This window comes from Petaurus breviceps, unplaced genomic scaffold (assembly GCF_028583685.1).
Source record: "Petaurus breviceps papuanus isolate PSGF00001 unplaced genomic scaffold, PetGlider_PUasm1.0 90466, whole genome shotgun sequence".
NCBI lineage: Eukaryota > Metazoa > Chordata > Mammalia > Diprotodontia > Petauridae > Petaurus > Petaurus breviceps.
Window position 1 is genome coordinate 2,789,955 of NW_027187260.1, and position 21,392 is coordinate 2,811,346.

At 39.1% G+C, this 21,392-nt stretch overlaps 1 protein-coding gene and 1 non-coding gene across 3 annotated transcripts in view; one reads left to right on the forward strand and one right to left on the reverse strand.

The window, feature by feature from the left end:
* Positions 1–21,392, forward strand: part of SUSD4 (sushi domain containing 4) — a 230,965-nt gene that overhangs the window by 128,783 nt on the left and 80,790 nt on the right. For both annotated transcript variants that reach the window (XM_069062605.1, XM_069062606.1), the window contains exon 3: positions 14,385–14,564. In XM_069062605.1, the coding sequence (XP_068918706.1) occupies positions 14,385–14,564 (180 nt within the window). The remainder of the gene's footprint in view (positions 1–14,384; positions 14,565–21,392) is intronic.
* Positions 13,758–13,864, reverse strand: LOC138141775 (U6 spliceosomal RNA). The gene has a single exon (XR_011163252.1). It is a non-coding gene; the product is annotated as a U6 spliceosomal RNA (small nuclear RNA).

A 21,392-nucleotide genomic window follows, 5' to 3' on the forward strand; every position in this document is an offset into this window, starting at 1 on the left:
AGAGGTAGGTGCTATTCTTATCTCCATTTTACAGATGAAAAAACAGAGGCAAACAGAGTGAAGTGACTTGCCCAGGGTCATGAAGCTAGCAAGTGTCTGAGGCCACATTTGAACTTAGATCTTCCTGAATGCAGGCCAAGGACTCTATCTACTATGCTACCAAGCTGCCCTTTTTGATTAGATTTCTAGACTAGTAGAGCAAAGGGATTAGGCTTTAAGTAGGAGGCACAGTGGATTGAGTGCTGGATCTGGAGTTAGCAAGACTCTTCTTCCCAAATTCAAATCTGGCCTCAGACACTTGCTATCTGTGTGACCTTGGGTAAGTCATTTCACCCTGTTTGCCTCAGTTTCCTTATCTATAAAATGAGCTGGAGAAGGAAATGGATCAAACATTCCAGTATCTCTGCAAAGAAAACCCCAAATAGGATCACAAAGAGTCTAGATACTGAACAACAACAAAGGTTTTAGACAAGCATTTGACAAGGATTTTGATGCAATTTTTGTGGATTAGACAATGGTATAGATTAGATGAATTTAGAACCCTTTGAATGCTAACTTGGAGAGAAGTCTGACTTGTGCTATTTGGCATTTTTATCAATGTCTTGGCTATTGGTATGGATCATCATGCTTTTCAGATGACACAAAGCTGGGAGTGGGGAACAGCAAACAAACTGGAAAACAGAGCCAAGAACTTAAAATACAGACACACACACACACACTTAAAACTGGAATGTGGAGAAGAAGCGTGTGATTTCACTTCTGGCTTCCATTTTCTCACGGAAAATGAGGGGTGAGACTAAATGGCCCCTAAGGTCCCCTGCAGTTCTAAATTTTTGTTCCTAAGGTCACAGGGACATGGGTCAGATCCAATAAGATGAAACATAATAAGGATAAATGAAAAGTTATTTAAAAAAGTGTTAAAAAATGAACTTCACAAATACAAGAGAGGTGAGATGTGGTTAGACAAAAGTTCCTCTGAAAAATGAGCTAGAGATTTTAGTAGGCCACAGGCTCAACTTGAGTCAGTGTTTTGATATGGCAACCAAGAATGCTACCGTGACCTTAGGCTAGGCTGAGAGGCAGCGTTCAGGGTGAGGAAAGATGAAAGTCCTGCTGTAGTATAGGACTGAATGGTAATAAGATAGGCCAACCACACTGAATGGGCGTAGGAGGAAGGGTACTGAACAGAATGCAGTTCTAAGGGACTTTTACCCTTAGTCTGGACTTTCTTCTTTACTCTTTTTCCAAACTTCACTAATTGCTTCACTCCAGTTAAAGGACACTGAACCTCCTGATAGATTTGTTTCCTGACCCTAACTTGACTCCCTTAGTTCAGAGGTATCCTTACCTGATGACTGGTTGAATACTTCTCCATATTCTACCACTCCCACGATGTTTTGGTTCTAGAGTCTAGGTTATGTTTAATCTTCTCTTTTCTGATTCTTCCATTCTGACCATCCTCCTTATTCCCCTCCCACTAGAACCCTGGCCTTTGTCCCTGAAACCACCCTGGACTCTGAGAAGTGAGCCTTATTTTCCTCCAAACCAGGCCTCTATGTCACTTTCTTCCATTTCCAAACCATACTGCTATGTGTGTTATTCTCTTCCTCCCTTTCTAGTTTTCTTTATATTCTACCTTCCCCTATTAGAATGTAAGCTTCTCGAGGGCAGGGACTATCTTGCTTACTTGTGTCTGTATCTCTCAGCTCTTAGCACAGTGACTGGAGTATAGTAAGCTATCAATAAATACTTTATTATTGGTTCATTCATAAAACAAAATTCAGACCACAAATACACATTTTCTAGGGCTTATTCATGGGGGAAATATTGGATAACATATATTACTAAAGAGATGTAAAGACCAGAAAGGAAGTCTTTTTTTAAGTTTTAAGGAGGAAAGAATAATGGAAATGATGGAAAGAAAGTCCCTGGGTTCATTTGGTGCCCACATGTATCAAAAGATTTAAGAGGAAGGCCTTAAAGAGGATTTTCTGGATGCCATGGACAATAGTTTCAGAGAATGAGAAGGCATAAGTGGAGTTCAGTCTGTATCTTTGAAAGATGTCTCCATATCAGGGAGAGCACAGATCTGCTTAAGTATCAAAGTATTCAAAAGGGCAAAAGACCCATAGGTGGATAACAAAAATAGGATAGAAGGAAACGAAAAGCCCAGGAGTAAAAGGATACTCCTCAACACAGACTAAGAGTACCCATCATTTAGTGAAGTTAGTGAATGAATCCCCTCAAGTGGTGACATTATTCGAATTCACAGTCTAATAACTTCCATTGGGCTGGAACCAATGACCATCTTTTATATCATGATAGTTTCAAATGGTGCAAATTTGTGAGTGTTTCTGGACTCAGTTGTCTCCCCATTAGAATGTAATCTCCTTGAGTGTCAGGATTATTCCGTTCTCTGTACTCGTGTCCCAGGACCCAGCACAATTCCTGGCACATAATAGGGACTTGATAAATGCTTTTTTGACTGATTCCTAGCCCTACAAGCCACATCACGGTCTTCTATTTCTGCTCTTGTCTGCCGGAGGATGGTGTGTTTCCTAATGGAATGTCGTTATACTAATTTGGGATTTGGCCACTTGAGTGCCATGGACACATACTTACTCTAACCCAGACAGCCCTCTGCTTGCCATGAGTTGTTGGTACTCTACTAATATTCTAATGTAATTAATAACTAATTAAGTATGCATGAGGCAGGTAAGTGGTGGAGTGGATGGGGATCTGTTCTGTGAAGTTTGGAGTCAGTCACAGGGCTGCACTTGAGGTCCTAAAGGTCCATGTGTGGCCTTAAGGCCCTGGTAGCCTGTCAAGAACTTTTAAAATTTTGAATCTGTAACTCATTTTGTTAGCTATCCTTCCTTTTTTTTCATTTAAAAATCTGCAAGTTTGCCTTTTTCCAAGTCACTGATTGAAAAAAAAAATTAAACTGCACAAGGTCAAGCATAGATCCCAGGGACACTCTGCTGGAGACTTCCACAAAGAAGCATATTAATGACTGCTCTTTGAGTCAAGCTGATGGGGTAGTAGGACTTGGATTGCCAAAACCCTAAGATCATGTCTCTGGAAGCAACACAGAATCTGAGCAAGCCCTCCCCTGTGAGAAAATCTTTCCCTGTTGCTGACACACGTACAGACCTAACTCTTTAATTCCTTTCATATTAGGTTATCAGTACAAGACACAGGGGTGCCTGCCCCAAGGACTCTTTCTCTGGTGCTGTCCCAAGGGATCTTCTTGGCGCCAGATCCCCAAGGACCATGCCTCTGGCAACTAAACAAAAACTGCCTTTTCTCCCTCAATCTGGTATCAACAGAGTTATTTCTGCAGACTCCCTGACATTGTCTGCTCTCTCCTTCTGAATCTGAACATCAGTCTCCTTGGCATAGAAAGTGGAAGCAAAATAGAAGTCAGTCAACTCTTCCTTCCCTTATTAATTAAATAGCAAGATCTCATCCACTTTAAGCATTAGGTTATATAGAGTTCTGGACCTGGAGTCAGGAAGACCTGAGTTCAGATCCAGCCTCAGACCAGATACTTTGGGGATGAGCCCCAAGCTACAACAAATCCATTACTCTGTTGTAGATATCTTACTGGTGAAGGTATTTGGATGCAAAACATGTAAGATAACTATCCAACATTTTTCTTAAAGCTTCTTTAGAAACGTCTAATTTCCTATAACCTTTTAACCTTTTTGTGTTATAATTTTATTAATCAAATTGCCTATTCAAAAGCTATATTGCAACAACAGATTTCCAAAACATCCTGTTATGTATTTTAGGTGTGCTCTCTCCATAAAGATGGATAAAAGGATATTGGAAATAAATAACTTTTTTAAAAGGAAAAAAAAAAATCCAGCCTCAGCCACTTATTAGCTCTGTGGCCTAGGCGAATCATTTAACTTCTGTCTGCCTCTGTTTCTTCAACTATGAAATGGGGAAAGGTTGTTGTAAGGACTGAATGAAATATTTGTGAAGGACTTAGCACAATGCCTGACACATAGAAGATCTTTATTAGATACTTGTTTCCTTCCTATTCTTTCTTTGATTGCTTAACGGGGGTCGTTTGTCCCTTACTTCTACCGCCATTAAGTGAATTTTTAGAGTTAGCTAGCGCAAAACAGATTTTAGGACTGGATGATCAGGAAGTACCAGAGAAACACCACAATAGCATTTCTTTATATGTGTATGTGTATGTGTGTGTGTATAAAGTTATATATGACATATAAATTATATATTTAAATTATTAACAACAAATCAAAAAATAAGGTAATTCATTGTGTTGCCCACAAATAAATAAAACAATAGTAGAATGCAAAGCACAGAAAAACTATTCCTTCCCCTCTCCCCCGCAAAAAAAAATCCCCTGAGTATAAGAAATGTGTTCATTCTTACTTATTTTAATCATCACAGGTCAGAATTTTACGTATGTATTGTATGTATTTTTGTGTCTGATTATTATGTATGAAGAAACTGAGGCCTAGAGAAAGCAAAGGGATTTGCCCGTGGTCAATAAGGAAATAAATAATGCATGTTGCATTTAAATTCAGGCCCTCTGATGCAAAAGCAAGCATTCTTTCCATGGCACCACACTGCAATGACTCTGGCTTGACTTTTCTGTCAGCATCACCGCTCCTCAGATATTTTTAAACAAAGCCCCACTTACAGTTCTGTATGACCCTCATTCTTTTACTCTGCAAAGAGCCACAAGATCTTGAGTCCTCCATTCTGCTGTTTCTTTGGGGTTCAAAACAGCTGGTCTCCTTTAGAGGACATAGCCCGAAGCAGCTCTCCTCCCCTTTGGTTTTTCTTCTCTGAAACCAGGCCTTCTTTTTAAGCTTCTCTCTGGAGCAGTTTTCTGCTTTCTGGTTGTCTCTCTGTAGCAAGTCTTTCTTCTGAACTAGAGAAAGTTTCTCCCCAGAGGTTTTTGCTGCCTTTGTGCCATATACCAGAGGATTATTGTGTTGTCACGGTGGCTTGTACGATCTTAAAGCTGGAAAAGACCTTAGAGATACCATCTAGTACAAAACCTTCATTTTTACACATGAAGAAACCAAAGTGCAAATAGAAAAGGCTGCCCAAAGGTCACAAAAGGTGACAGAAATGGGAAGCAAACACATGTCCTGACTCTGTCTAATGATCTTTCCATAACCTCACACTGTGACCCCTTCACTGAGTCTAACCAGCCTCCTCAAATGGTGACTTGACAATTTGGTACTTTAAAGGGACTAGAACTATTTTTGGATATAGCTAACATATGTTAAAACATAATTAATTCACAAAAAATCATTTGAATGAATATTGTTTTTCATTGTTACTGGTCCTTGTTAGCCGTGTGCTTTCTGCTTTCTGATTTAGTAAAGAAATTTGTGGGAACTTTGGCACCACTCAGATACCACAGAGGGGATGTTTGCTTTACGTAAACATTGGGCTGGCCTTGAATGTTAACCTGATTCTGCAGGTGCCTGAAGTTTGAAGTTGGTTAAATTGTTTTGACAGCCATTGGCCTCCTTCTGTTGAGTCATTGTTTTTAAAAAATATGAGCATATGTTCAACATGTAAGTGCATATGCTACAGTAAGTCTTAATTTTATTAGGAATTACAGAATTTCAAAATGTAAAAGTTTCTTTTCAGAGAGTAAAAACAACCAAAATTATTTTTTGCCATGGAAAGAAGATTAATAATAAGCACTAAACTACACCAGGCTGACCCGCTATGGGATATCAATTTATACAAAATTCCCTTAATTATATTCTTGTATCCTTTTTATATTACATCTAGAGAAATGTCAGTGTATGTCTGAGTGGGAGCATTTAGTGAAAAGAAACTGACTATATACTAAGTATCTCTCATATACTGTAATACCTAATTAATGCCTTTAATTCCTGATTTACTCTGATGCTACCTCTCCAGGGGGTGGATCCTTCCCTCATTCACCCAGTTGTGGTTACTTCCTCTGAAAATTATCTCATATTTATCTCTGTGAATATGGCATCTCTTTCAGTAAAATATAAGCCCCTTGAGGGCAGGGACACTTTTATTTTGTTTTTCTATGCTCCTTGCCTTGCATATAGCTTTGTACAACCTTGCCTCACTTAAATCCAATTCACTTGCACCTCATGACATCACCTCCCTGATTTCATGGTCCTCTTCAAGAACAAAGGACAAACAATATGAATAGCAACAGCGATAATAATAGCTAGAATTTATATAACACTTTTAGGGTTTGCAGAACACTTTACAAATATTATCTTGTTTGATCCTCACTGTGAGGGAAGTACTATTATTTTCCCCATTTTACAGATGAGAAAACTGAGGCCAAAAGAGGTCAAGTGACTTATTAAGGGTCACACAGCTAGTAAGTGTCTGAGACCATATTTAAACTCAGGTCTTCCTGGCTCCAGGTGCAGAGCTCAATTCACTTTGCCATCTAGCTGCTTTTTAGTAACTGCTTTATAAAATGTTTGTTGAGTTAAATTCTAGGGTAAGATTGACACTTAAAAACTCAGGTTTTTAAACCTGAATATCCTGCTCTGGGACTACAGAACTATAAAATGCTATGTTGAGAAATCTCTGAAAATTGTTTGGCATAACGGGTAAAGGACTGAACTTGGAGTCAGGAAGAGCTGGTTTCTAATCCTTCTTCTGATGTACCATCTGTGTGATAATAGACGTGTCACCTGTATTCTTCTCTGAGCCTCACTTTTCTCCCGTATAAGGTAGAGCTGACAATACTTGTCTCTCAGGGTTGTTATAATGGAATGATGCAGGTAAGAGTACTTTGCAAATTTCAGAACACTATATTATTGTCATCTGTTATTAGTCGAGAACAAGATCTGGACATTACTAATACTAGATAGCCAGTATCCAGAATGGCTTAGTAAAAATTCTACATGTTGTCCAATCCTGTCTGCCACAAATTAACCATGGATGGCCATCTGTGATACCATCCAGTTTCTCTCGCAAGTATACTAATTTATCAGGAGTGATTAATAGGTAGGTCAGAACAAATATGAATTTACTGCTATTTTATACGTGTGGATGACTATTTCTAATCAATCAATAAACATTTGTTAAGTGCTTATTATGTGCCAGGCATTATCCTCAAAAAGAGACAAAAGACAGTTCCTATCAGGAAGAAACTTAAAATTTAATGGTGGAGACAACATGCAAATAAATATATACAAACAAGTTATACACAGGATAAATAGGAAATAACTAATGGAGGGAAGGCACAAAAATTAAGAGGAGTTAGGGAAGGCTTCCTGTAGAAGGTAGGACTTTAGTTGGGAGGAATAGACTTATGACCACTCTTTTACAGATGGATGCTTGGAAAGTTGAGGTGCCCAGTTCTGTTTGTCAATCATGTATTTCTTAGATTGGCAATGGAAGAAAAGATAGTTCCAGTTTCAAGCCTGACAAGGACAGTACAACATATGAAAGTCATAGGGTAATGCTGAAGGATGTCACTTTTCTGGTGAATCTAGGCTGTGTGTTATATAGTAAGCCCATCTGGCTTACTCTAGAACATTAGGGAATTCAGACTCTCCTGGTAGATGAAGAGTTTGGTTGAACATGGGCTATTTGGGAACCTCTTTCCATAGACTGAAACATACTTTGGAGATGAAGTTGAAATCAGAATAAAGTTTTCTAGCCTCGAATGTTCACAGAGAGCTAGTTTTAGAGTCATTGGGAAGGCTGATAGCAGAACCTTGATATAGAAGTACTATTCATAGTAAAAGCACTGAGGCCTAATTAAAAAGAGCCTGGTGCTGAGGTTGAGGTTGAGGTGGTAAGCTCTGGGTAGTCCATGGCACAAATTCAAAAGATCATTCTCAACAACAGTATTTACTGGGCACCTGCTATGAACAAAGTGCCATTCTGTGCTTGTGGGGAGTTAACGAAGGCATTTCTCTCAAATTTACCATCTACTGGTAAAGACTACTGGTAGGATCCAGACATTATCCAGTTAACAAACACTCAGCTTACAGAGAAACAGATGTGGCATCTGCTGCTGCCCCTTGACTTGCCCCGAGAGACTTCCTTCATGGTTGAAGACTCCCTAATCCTATTGCCTTCTTCCCCTAAAGCTTTCATTCTCTTACAATTCTCATGGGGGACACCAGAGCTGCCTTCTTCCTATCCCTCTACAGCTGGATCCTTCCCGCTATTTCCCACTTCACCCATTTCAAGATCCAGAAGGTTGTAGAGGAACTTGGGGTTTCAAGGCTACCAATATAACCATTTCTTTTTTATTCTAAGTTCAACAGTCATTTGTTATTATCACTTAACTTGTCTGAGCCTCAGTTTCCTCATCTGTAAAATGAGAATATGATATCTTGGGGATGGAATGGGTAAGATATTCTCTCTCTCTCTTTCTCTCTCTCTCTCTCTCTCTCTCTCTCTCTCTCTCTCTCTCTCTCTCTCTCTCTCTCTCTCTCTCTCTCTCTGTCTCTCTCTCTCTCTCTCATTTCATCGGTCTAGGGAGCCCCCAGTGGGGAACCTCCTCTGCCAATGCAGCTGATCTTTATTTTTTCTCCACATTCGTGTTTTAGAGAGTTGTAACCTGCCCAGGATCATATAGCCAGTATGTAGTGAGAGAGGACTTGAGCCTAGGTCTCTCTGACTTAGAAACCAGTTCTCTAATGACTGTTCCACATTGCTTCTAAGCACTCCCATGGTAGTCAGAAGAAGTGGTACAAAGAAACTCTCAAGGCCTCTCTGAAAAAAGATCTTTCCATCCCAAATGTCCTAAGGAACTACTTGTGCCCAACCTCTGCTAGAGCCTTCCAAATTCTCACTGGACTGATCAGCCACAGCTGTCTAGAGACTCTATACCCTGACATGGTGATATCATTGGTCTTCTTCTAAAATGAGGGATGAACAACAGAAACAAGATACAGGAGACTGTTTTTGTCTTATCTGTTTTGTAAGGAATGCTATGGATACTCCCTTCTTCCCCATGGGCTTCATTTATGCATTAACTTTCTTTCTGTGTTATAGCCTTCTTCCCTCCTTTCCCCTAAGAACCCTGTAATTCCAGGGTGAGAAAACAATAACACTACTTAGAATTACAGATTTACAGATGAAATGGAACTTAGAATTCATCTAGGTCACCTTCTTATTTTGAAGATAAGGAAACCTAGACCTTGAATCTGGCCCAAGGGACTTGTCCATAATAGAAATAAATAGCAAAATCAATATTCGAATCCAAGTCTCTTGACTCCAAATGAAGCATCCTTCCCATTATACTGGAATATTTGTGGTATTAAAAAGATAGCATGGTGTAACGGACAGCATCCTGAACCTGAAGTTGTAACACTTGTCGACTGTGGGCAAGTTTATGAGCCTCAGCATACTCATTTTAAATAGGGAATATAAATTCTTGCCAAGCCCACCTCACAGAATTGATGTAAAGATATTTTGCAAACTATAACATGTTATATGAGCGTACATTATTCTGTTATCAGAACCTATGTATTTCTTTTTTAAATTCAAATTTAGTTTTTTCAATGAACAAACATGTGTTTTCATTCCTGCCCATCTCCCCTTCCTTCTCTGTTCCCTGACCTTGGAAAACAAAACCCTTAAAACAGTTTTCATAGTTAAGACAAATTCCTGCATGGGCCATGTCCAGAAGAATATGTCTAAATCATATATTCATCACCTCTCTGTCACATGCTTTATCATATTTATGCATTATCTTCTGGAACCTTGGTTGGTCATTTCATTGACCATAATTCTTAAGTGTTTTAAAGTTATTTGTTTTTACAATATTTTTGCTAATGGTTTTGCGGGTTCCATTCACTTCACTCTGTATCAGTTCATACTAGCATTCCCAGGTTTCTCTGAAACTCTACCCTTGTATCATTTCTTATAGCACAATAATATTCTAATCAGTCAGTCATTCAATAATTATTTATTTCCCACTTAATAGTATTTTTTTTCCAATTACATGCAAACATAGTTTTCAACATTCACTATTTTTTGGAGGAGGGAAGGTAGGGAAATTGGAGTTAAATGACTTGCCCAAGGTCACACAGCTAGTTTTTTGTGTTGTGTCTGAGGCCAGATTTGAACTCAGGTCCTCCTGACTCCAGGGCCAGTGCTCTATTCACTGCACCACCTAGCCACCTCTCAACATTCACTTTTGCAAGATGTTGAGTTCCAAATTTTTTTTCTCTCCCTCTCCTTTCCCCTCCCCAAGACAGCAAGTATCAATAAGTATTTTTAAACACCTGCTAAATACCAGGCATTTTGTTAAGTGTTAGGCATAAAAGGAAAGCAAAAGACAATCTCTGCCCTGGAGGAACTCACAATCTCATCACACACACACTCCACAAAATCAAACAGCTGGATTTCAGGTTGTGTTATTACTTAAATGAACTTCATAAACCACTGATTTGTTGCCATCCTCTGGGCAATATTGGAGAAAACACATGGAAAATGACCAGGCCTTTAAACCTCTCTGTTCCTTACATTCATATTTTTTTTGGCCTGTCTCTCAGGTCTTTCCCCATTTTATTTTATGTAAATAAACAAATAAGCAAATAATTTTATTAAGCTGTTTCTCAATTGATAGGTACTCCCTCATTTTCTTTCTTTTTCCTTAATCACAGAAAGAGCTATCATTAATAGAGTTTTTTTATTTTAAAAAACATACTTGGTGGGGCAGAGCCAAGATGGCAGCATAGAAGCAGGAAAACTCCCTTCACTCCCCCCATAACCACCTCAAATAACTATAAAAATGACTCTAAACAAGCTTCAGGGCTACAGAACCCACAAAGTGACAGAGAGGAACAAATCTCCCACTGAAGACAGCCCGGGGGACAGATAGGAAGGGTTCATTGCAGCACACTGGGAGTAAAGCCCAGCCCTAAATGAGCTCTCCATTTTAGCCTCAGGGTGGCCCAACCAGCCACAGCTAGAGGGACATTGGGAGAGTAGATCACCAGCAGCTGTGGTGGTTTCCAGAATTATCAACCCATAAATACCAAAGACAAAGTGAGAGGTCAGTGTAGACTTTGGGAACAGGGAGTCTGGGAGTGCAGTCTGGCCTCTACCCCTAGAGACAGAAGTGGCTGAGGTGTGGTGGCTGCAGCAGCATGGCTGCTTCAGAGCTCCTGGCCTGCAGATTGTAGGGGGACCAAGCAATCATTCTGAGGGGTAATCACTCTTGCTTTAACCTGCTTAGATCTGGATTGCTATCTAGGGTGGAGGTCATGAGGTGTGTGATCAGTGAGCCAGAGCATGTGGAGGCTTAAGAGAGGACAGCCAACTATTAGCTCCAGCAGCTGCAAAACCCCCAGCAATTTGGGACAAAGCTCTCCTCTCTGGAAGCAGAGTTCTACCATGGCAAAGAGCTCAAAAGTCAAGTAATTGAGTGGCAACATGAGCAAGCAAAGGAAGCACAGCAACCCAACTTTGGATTCCTTTTTTGGGGACAAAAAGGATCAAATATGGAACAGGAGAAAGACAATGAAGTCAGAACTCCTGTGCCAAAAGCTTCCAAGAAAAATAGGAGCTGCTTACAGGCCATAGAGGGGCTAAGGAAGGATTTTGAAAACCAAATAAGAGAAGTGGAGGAAAAATTGGGAAAAGAAATGAGAATGATGCAAGAAAATCATGAAAAGGGAGTCAACAACCTGACTGAAGAAAATAACACCTTAAAAAATAGACTAACTCAAATGGCAAAAGAGGCTCAAAAAGCCAATGAGGAGAAGAATGCCTTAAAAAGCCCAATTTGCCAGATGGAAAAAGAATCTCAAAAGCTCACTGAAAAGAATCATTCCTTCAGAATTAGATTGGAGCAAATGGAAGCTAGTGACTTTATGAGAAATCAAGATACTCTTAAACACATCCAAACAAATGAAAAAATAGAAGGCATTGTGAAATATCTCATTGGAAAAACCACTGACCTGGAAAATAGATCCAGGAGAGAGAATTTTAAAATTATTGGACTACCTGAAAGCCATGATCAGAAAAGAACCTAGAAATCATTCTTCAAGAAATTCTCAAGGAAAACTGCCCTGATGTTTTAGAACCAGAGGGTGAAATAGACATTGAAAGAATCCACTGATCATCTCTTGAAAAAGATCCCAAAAAGAAAACTCTTAGGAATATTATAGTGAGGTTCTGGAGTTCCCAGATCAAGCAACCAAGAAGAAACACTTTGAATATTGTGGAAACACAATCAGGATAACACAGTACCTGGCAGCTTCTACATTGAGGGATTGAAGGGCTTAGAATATGATGTACTGGAGGTCAAAGGAGCTGGGATTAAAACCAAGAATCACCTACCTAGCACAATGGAGTATCATGTTTCAGGGGAAAGTATGGTCATTCAGTGGAATAGAGGACTTTCAAGCATTCTTGATGAAAAAACCAGAGTTGAATAGAAAATTTGGCATTCAGATACAAGAAGCAAGAGAAGCATGAGAAGGTAAACAGGGAAAAGAAATCATAAGGAACTTATTAAAGTTGAACTATTTACATGCCTACTTGGAAAAAGTCATTGTAACTTATGAAACTTTTCTCAGTATGAGAATAATTGAAGGGAATATAAATGTATATATGTGCATACATACATATATGTCTATATAGGAGGGTATATGGGCATTTGAATACATATGTGAGTGTGTGTTTATTTGTGTACAGGTATACATAAACAGAGGGCACAGGACCAATTGGAATAGGAAGGGATTATACTTGAAAGGTGAAATTGAGAGGTGAGAGAGGAATATAATGAGATGAGATGGGGAGAGACAGAATGGGGTAAATTATCTCATATAGAAGAGGTAAAGGGAAACTGTTACAATGGAGGGGAAGAACAGGAAGGCAAAAGGGAATGAATCAACCTTACTCTCATTGAATTTGGCTTAGGGAGGAAATGACATACACACTAAATAGAGTATCTCACCCTATAAGAGAGTAGGGGGTAAGAGGATGAGAGCCAGTATGATGGAGGGGAGGGCAGCTTGGGGGAGAGGGAAGTTAGAAGCACACACTTTTGAAAAGGGACAGGGTCAAAATAGAGAATAGAACAAGTGGGGTTGGGATAGGATGGAGGGAAATATAGTCAGTCTTTCACAATATATACACTATGGAATGTTTTGTGTACCTACACATGTACAACCTATATTGAATTGCTCAGCTTCCTAGTAAGGGTGGGTGATGAGGGAGGAAGGGAAAGAATCTGGAATTCAAAGTTTGAAAATCAAATGTTTAAATACACACACACACACATATATATTACATTCAACTGGTAAATAAGATATACAGTCACTGGGGTATAGAGATCCATCTTGCCCTACTGGAAAGTATATTGGAGAGAGCAGACTGGGGGAGGGAGTATACAGTGGGATCGCTGTTTTGGGGTGGTAGGTAGGGGAAAGTCAGGGAAAAAATTTGTAACTCAAAATCTTGTGGAAATGAATGATGTAAACTAAAAATCAACACAAAATTTAATTTAAAAAACATACTTGGTAATAATTTTGGTACATTTTTAGTATTTATATTAGTATTTTTGTACATATGGAAAACTTTGAACTTCTTCTCTTTGATCTCTTTGGAAGTGTATTCCTAGTAGTGGTATCACTGGATCGAAGGGTTTGCTTGGTTTTAATAATTGGGATTGAGGGGTGGGAGTAGAGAGGCACAGTTGCAAATTGCCTTCCAGAATGGCTGGACCAATTCACAGCTCCACCAAAAATGAATGAATGTACCTGTTTTCCTGCAGCCCGTCTAAAAATATGGATTGCTTCATGAATTCATGCGTCATCTTTGTGCGGGAGCCCTGCTAATCTTCTCTGTATTGTTCCCATTTTGGTCTGTGTGTTGCTGAAGAGAGCAATCCACCTTTCTTTCTGAGACTGGTCTGGAATGAGATGCTAATAGCAGACTCTACCGCAGGCCCCATCCACCTGCTGTTCTGCAAAGCCTCGGAGCATATGTCCTTATCAGGCTCATGCACCACACTGCAGACTCAGTATAGATTGGGGGTGGTAGCAAAGTGGCGATGGGTGTTAGTTAATCAAACTATATTTTGTGATGTGCGTAGCATAAAGAATAAATTTACACGAGAAAAAAAAAAGAAACACCAAACAGGTTACCCTTAATTTCTGTCTTTCTTCATCTCTCCCAAAGCTTCTAAAAACCCACTTGTTCTTTGTGAAGTGTTCCAGGCAACAAGCCCAGTCCTTTGGTATATTCATTCCATCATCTCTCCTGTAGCATCCCTCTAAGCGCCTCTAAACTGTAGGTCCTGGTAAGCGGAATCTGCTATTCATTGCCAGAATTGTTTTTTACCCTGCAAATCAGCATGTCCATGCTGCTTTTGAATTTCCTGGATTTTCTTGTTTATTTTTTTAAAGGCCCAGATTGCCGCCTTCCCTACATTGAAGATGCTGATATTGGTAATAAGACATACAAACATGGGGACAAATTGATAATCAACTGTCATGAAGGATTCAAGATTCGCTATCCTGACTTGTACAACATGGTGTCAACATGTCGCAGCGATGGATCGTGGGATAATCTACCCATTTGTCAAGGTTTAGTACATAAAACAATTTCTTTTTATTGATTGTAGCCAGGCCTTGCTGCTATTTGCAACTTTCTACAGCAGTACAAGATAGAGATGGTAAAAATGAAGCCTTTAACACCAGAAAGGTCCAGTTGTACCTTATATATGATGGTGAAAGCCTCTTCCCCCCAACTCACAAGAGTGACTGTCTGCTTTTTGCATTCTAATTCTGCATTCTAATATTTTGCAGAATGTTTTGCATTCTAATTCTGCATCAGCATATTTTCATCTTAAAATATTTGGGGTAGGGGTGGCTAGGTGGTACAGTGAATAGAGCACCAGCCCTGAAGTCAGGAGGACCTGAGCTCATATCTGGCCTCAGACACTTAACACATACTAGCCGTGTGACCTTGGGCAAGTCACTTAACCCCAATTGCCCTGCCCTCCCACCTCCAAAAAAAAAGCAAAAATTATATTTTGGGGAAAAAAATCCTAGTCCATGGTTGAAAATTTGCAAGCAAAACAACTTCCTCTTTTAGCCTGTTAGGTGCTTCATTCACTCTAAGAAATTGAACATCATTTAAAAATTAGGAAGCTTGTAACTGGGCTGTGAATGTAATGATGAACTATTGTATATTTAATGAAAATGTGAGAGTTTCTAGAAAAGTACTAGGGCATTTATACTTATTACAGTTGTGTGAGAATATATTCAAAACCAATTTTACAGAGGCTATTATTTTCCTAATAATGTTATCCCCTTTTATAATGCATGAAGGGCTGGAAAATAATCAAATCCAAATTACATACAACCCGCATAGCGAATGTTTATCCTTTCCCAGTCCTTAAATTTGCAAATGCTAACATACAGGGGCCCTATTCATGAAAACAAGCCCTTGAGTTCACATTAATTCTGATCTTATTTTTTGAAATGTGACTTGGGCCATAGGACTAAGAATCCAATGCATAATTCATGATGAGAGCAGGAGAAAGGTCTTATTTGCACCAAAAGCACCAGCATGTTAAAGTTGAGACGAATGCTAACTTTGTGCTTCGAAATCACACTTGGCAAGGTCTCATATTATTACCTCGCAGTCCCCATGGTTAAGAGTACAGCATTTCTCTGGGTAAGATCTTTAGAGCCATGAACCAAATTAGAAGGGCAGGAGCATCTCAGACCTACAAATACCTATTCCTTTTTCTCTGGCAGCTTACATATATGGATCTGCGTATGCCTATGCACACATCTGTCTATAGATACATTTATGTGCATTTTAAAGGGAGCCCATCGTTTATTTTGTGTAAACAGGAATTGTCCACAAAATAGACAGCCAGATTTTTGGTTGGGTTATTACTCGAATTAACTTTATAAACCACTGATTTGTTGCTATCAAATTTTTGGGTGTTATTGTAGTAAAGGCATGGAAAATGATCAGGTCTCTAAACCTTGCTGTTTCTTGAATTCATGTTTTCTACTTATTTCCCATTTTTAGTTTCCTTTAATTTTACATACATATATACACAAATGGATGAATGAACAAATAAATGAATGGAGAAGTGGATAAATGAATGAACAAGTAGGTAAAGAAATACCTAAGTACACTTTTCTCTTCCCAACACCGTTTTTTAAAAGGATGGTTAAGCTTTTGAGTGTCTTGTTGGGGAGCATGTGCTTGGGGTGGAAAAATGATTTTATGGAGAACTCAGACATAAGCTCTAGACAGAAACTTTTAACTTTCAAGCACATTTGATTTTTTGAAGAGGTCCTATGTTGTCAGCCTTAGAGATTAAGACCTCCTTGTCCACAGAAGAGGGATATTTTGTTCAGCAAGGAACTCTTTCTCTCTTCATCACCCTCTTCTATTTATTTAAGTCTGAGATCCAAGAAGACCTTTGAATGCAACAGGAAGAATCTGCTGTAGGCTAGGGTGAAAAATACTTGTTCAAGCACCAGTAAAAACAGAATAAACAAAACCTAATCCAATCCAACAGGCATTTATTAAGTCACTGTTACATGCTAGGCCCTGGGGAAAGAAATACAAAAAGGAAAATAATTCCTGAAATAAAGCATAATAGAAACTGTTAAATCTATGCATGATGATTTGAGGAAGGAAGGAACAAAGGAACACAAAAATGACAGGTATCAGGGAAAGCTTCTGTGACCAGAACAGAACCTTGAAGGAAGTTAGGCATTGGAAGAGGTGGTGGGTCAGAGGTTATGTATGCTAACCTGCAGACTATCTTGTGCAACAGGAAGTAGAGAGAACAGAAAGTGGGCCAGTTTGGTCAGATCATTGAATGTGTTATGGGGAATAATATGAACTAAGTATAGAAAGATAGTCTGGAACCAGACTGTGAAGGATACTAATTGCCAAATTAATAAGTTTTAATTTTTTGCTAGAGGCAATAGGGAACCATTAAAGGTTCTTGAGCAGGGGAATGGCATGATCAGATGTGTGTTTTAGAAAAGACAAATTTGATGACTGTGGGGAAGATTTTTTGGAGAGGGAAAAGATTGGGAAACAGGGAGACCTATTAAGATGCTGCTGAAATAGGACAGGGGGAAAATGATAAGAAACTAGGGTACTGGCCAGGTAAAGGGAAAGTCAGGCATGAATGCTAGAAATATCTTTGAGGCAGAATCAACAAGATTGGTCAACTGATTGCATATGGAGGGAAAGCCTAGAACAACTTACAGACCTGGGTGCCTGGTAAATGGTGATAGTCTCAGCAGAAATATAGAGCCAGAGTGAGTGTAAGGAAGCAAGATTATCATTTTTTTTGTACACATTCAGTTTAAGATGCTTACAAAACATTCGGTTAAAGGTATCCAAGAGACAGTTGGTGAGGTTGGACTAGAAATGTAGGTTTGGATATCACATACATGGAAATGATAACTAAACCCATGAAAGCTGATTAGATCAGTAGTAGTAGTAGTAGCAGCAGGTAGTAGTAGTAGTAGTCAAGTAGTAGTGGTGGTGGTCTAGTAGTAGTGGTGGTGGTAGTAGAAATAGTAGTTGATAATGTAGTAGTTGTAGTAGTAACTAGCATTTTATATAGGACTTTGAGGTTTGCAAAGGACTTTATATATGTTATCCCATTTGAACCTCACAACAACCCTGGGAAATAGATGCTGTTGTTATTATAATCCCCATTGTTGCTGATGAGGAAACTAAGGCTGTGAGACTAAGGGACTTGCCCAAGGTCACACTGTTAGTATCTGAGGCATGACTTGAACTTAAGTCTTACTTACTCCAGGACCAGCTGAATATCCACTCCTAGCTGCTCATTAAGGGAGGGGGGCAGAGGAGGGGAGAAAAGGGGGAAAGAGAGAAACAGACAGAAAAAGAGAGAGAGAAAGAGAGAGAGAGAGAGAGAGAGAGAGAGAGAGAGAGAGAGAGAGAGAGAGAGAGAGAGGCTAGAGATAAGGCAGAGCCTAGAGTTATGCCCAAGGTTATAGGGCAGGACATGGATACTGATCCTACAAGGTAATTGAGGTAAAGCCAGAAAAATAATAGAACTAGAGGGAAATAATGTGAGAAAAGCATAGGGAGGTTTCTATTAGGAGGAGATGGTCAGCACTACAGAGAAGTCAAGAAGGATAAGGACTAATAAAAGTACATCGGATTTAGAGATCATTGGTTGTTTTGGAGAGCAATTTTTTTTCACTTCATGGTTTATTATAGTGGCTGCCTCATAATAAGCATTTAATAAATATGTATTAACTGACTGATAGCAGTCACAGTTGAGTGGTGAGGTAAGAAGCCAGATTTCAATGGATGAGTAAATGAGTTGGGAAGCTGAGGCTCCTTACCCTAATGTTACCTCTCACATCTTTATGGAATTCTTCTCTCTGCATTTCAGGAAGGACCCCCAATGGCAACCCTGGTGAGGAACTGGAAAATAAAAGGGAAAAATGTGTGAGAAAAGGCAGGCTGTTACTTCCCTAGCCCACAAGGGAAGCTGGATTGATCCTTGGGGCAATGTTTCACTCTGAAACTCTGATTTATACCTCTAGATGGAAGGGGCTTGGTGCTCTTACCTGAAAGTTCAAATAGAAGTCACTTTGAGCTGAAGCTGTTTTCTTCTCTTTTATATTTGAGATGGTTACTTTGGAGAGAGAACATAGCCTAGTCTTCTCCGTAGATAAAGGCTGAGATTTACAGAAATGAAAACAGACTGTCCTAGCCATTTTCTCACATGGCTGTGTGTGTGTGTGTGTGTGTGTGTGTGTGTGTGTGTGACAGGGACAGACTCAGGTTTCTTCTGCTATTTTGAATGTGTTAATGTTCATTTGTAGGGAAGCTGAGCTCTAAATGTGTGTGAGTTATACAGTGGTTCCAAAATGCAAATGACTGTCTTGGGGAGAGAAGGGTGAGGGGTGGGGCAATTATACATTGTTAATGGCATAATTTACTGCCTGCTGATCCCTCCCAGGACACCCACGGGATACTCATTGCTCTGAGGTATTCCATCTGCACGTGCTAATTTTGTAATCTTTGATGGGGGTTTTCTCAGAGCACTAATTATATCCATTTCTGACTTTTCCTTCTCACTTTCCCCATGAACATTGCCAGTTGATGGCCCAGCCATGTTATTCAGTACCACAGGGGCCAGTTTAGATGATGGCTTTGATTCTGATCCTTCTTGAATAAAGCTATTCCTTAAAATCTGAGCACTGGCTTTGAAGAGGAGTTGATTATCCTGAGTTCCCCTGACACAAATCTGTAGTCAACATATAGTTTGGCTTAAAAAGAAAAAAAAGGAGGGGGTATGTGGATATTTACTGAGCCATCTGTTGTAAATTCCTTTCCAGGTGCATATGATACCCAGCCAGTCTACACCTAAAGTTAGTCCTGGGATTTGTTGGTTCCCTTGATGCTGCAATTATGTCCCAATTGAATCAGCTCTCAAAATTTAAAATAATCACATGATACCATTTATGGGGAACCACAGAGTTCTAGATCTGCAGTTTATATAGTTATATATCAGGCCTCATATATTAAGAATTTATCATATCTTACAGCTATTCAGACAGCAACACTTTATATATGCATATGTCTGTCTGTCTCTGTGTGTGTCTGTCTGTCTGTATGTGTACATAGAAAAAATGCATGCTTCCATACTTTAGGAATCATTTATTTTATCAGATTTCATCACTCCCTCCACAGACACAGATTGCAACCCCTCTACAGTAGAGTAGATGGTCTTTAACAGTTGCTGTGGCAGAAAAATTTATCACCATGCCACCAATCTGGTGATGAATAATCTAGGTTGATCCTCAGACAATAAACATACAGTTTTATTATTGGTTAATGATGAAAGCCTTTCCATCTTTGTGGGAAATGCAAGAGTCTACCCTCAGCTAGCATGGCATTTATGAGGCCAGGGTCACCTATATTTACATACATACTAAAATAAACAAATCTCTGTGTACATATGTAAGTGTATACATATATGTATATTTTGTATTTCTGTAGATTTATGTGCATATATTTATAAAGTATAGTATAATATAGTATGTTATTTATTAGATATAATAATTACCTAATATCGTTGTATTATATAATATGATATGTAACATCTATGCAGGCAGCTAGGTGGCTCAGTGAATAGAACACTGAACCTGGAATCAGGAAAACCTGAGTTCAAACCTGACCTCAGATATTACTAGCTGTGTGACCCTGAGCAAGTCACTTAACCTCTGTTTGCCTTAATTTGCTAGAGAAGGAAATGGCGAATCACTCCAATATTTTTGCTAAGAAAATCCCATGGACATTATTAGTGTGGTATGGTCCACAAGATCACAGAGAGTTGAACACAACTAAATAATTGAACAACAACAGTAAATATATTGTGCATATGTATGCATATATGCCTACTCTTCCACAGAGTTCTACACTGATGCTTGGCTGTGCCCTGAACGGTGTTCCGGTATACTAGAAGGCCGTCCTAGCAGAGCTTGGACAGATTCTTCCATGTTAGAAAGGCATGGAATACGACCCCAACAACAGACTGAATCTGTTTTCTGAGGATTAAGCTAGCTAACTACAAAGGAGCATGTTGTCAGTAGGTTAGCCATCTGGTGATAAAATTATTTTGCCTGTGAGGGAAGGAAAAATACAAAATAACCCTCAGTCCTATGTAAAGCTTTCCTATGAATACAATGACAATGGCAGAGAGGTGATAAAGGGATCAGAGCATGCTAAGAATCACTCAGCTTTTAGACATCGATAAACTCTCATTTGACTCTTGGTATTCTAAATATGAAATCCTTTTCCAATGACCAACAAGTAGACGTTTTGCTGGAGGAGCTGAATCATAACAATCTTGATATCCTTGCTATAAGTGAAACTTGAAGAAAGAAGGAAATTATAGTTAAATGGAAGGATGGTACCATCCAACCACTGGAGTGGTTCACCATTTCCTTCTCCAGAGACAAAGATAAAAGTTGGCTTTATCAAACACCCAATAGCTACACGAAATTTTATTTCGTGGGATATTTGATCATTATTTGTTGTAATACTAATGATAAATATTTGGGAAAAAACACCGTGAACATAATTTCAGTCTATGCTGTAATCAGTTACTGAAGAAGTTGGTGAAGTGATTCTATATAGAACTCAATAAGATATCCCAAGTTAAAAACAATAACAACAGATGCTCAGATGCTTGGTGACTTCAACACAAAGATGAAAACATGGTGAGGGAGGACGGGAAAAATTATGTGGAAAAGATTGATTCATGAAGAAGGGATGAAACAGACCAAAGACTTATAGACTACACAGAAATTTGACACCTATATATCATGAATACCTTCTTTAAAAAAGATTTCTTGGTACTAGACATTGAAAACACT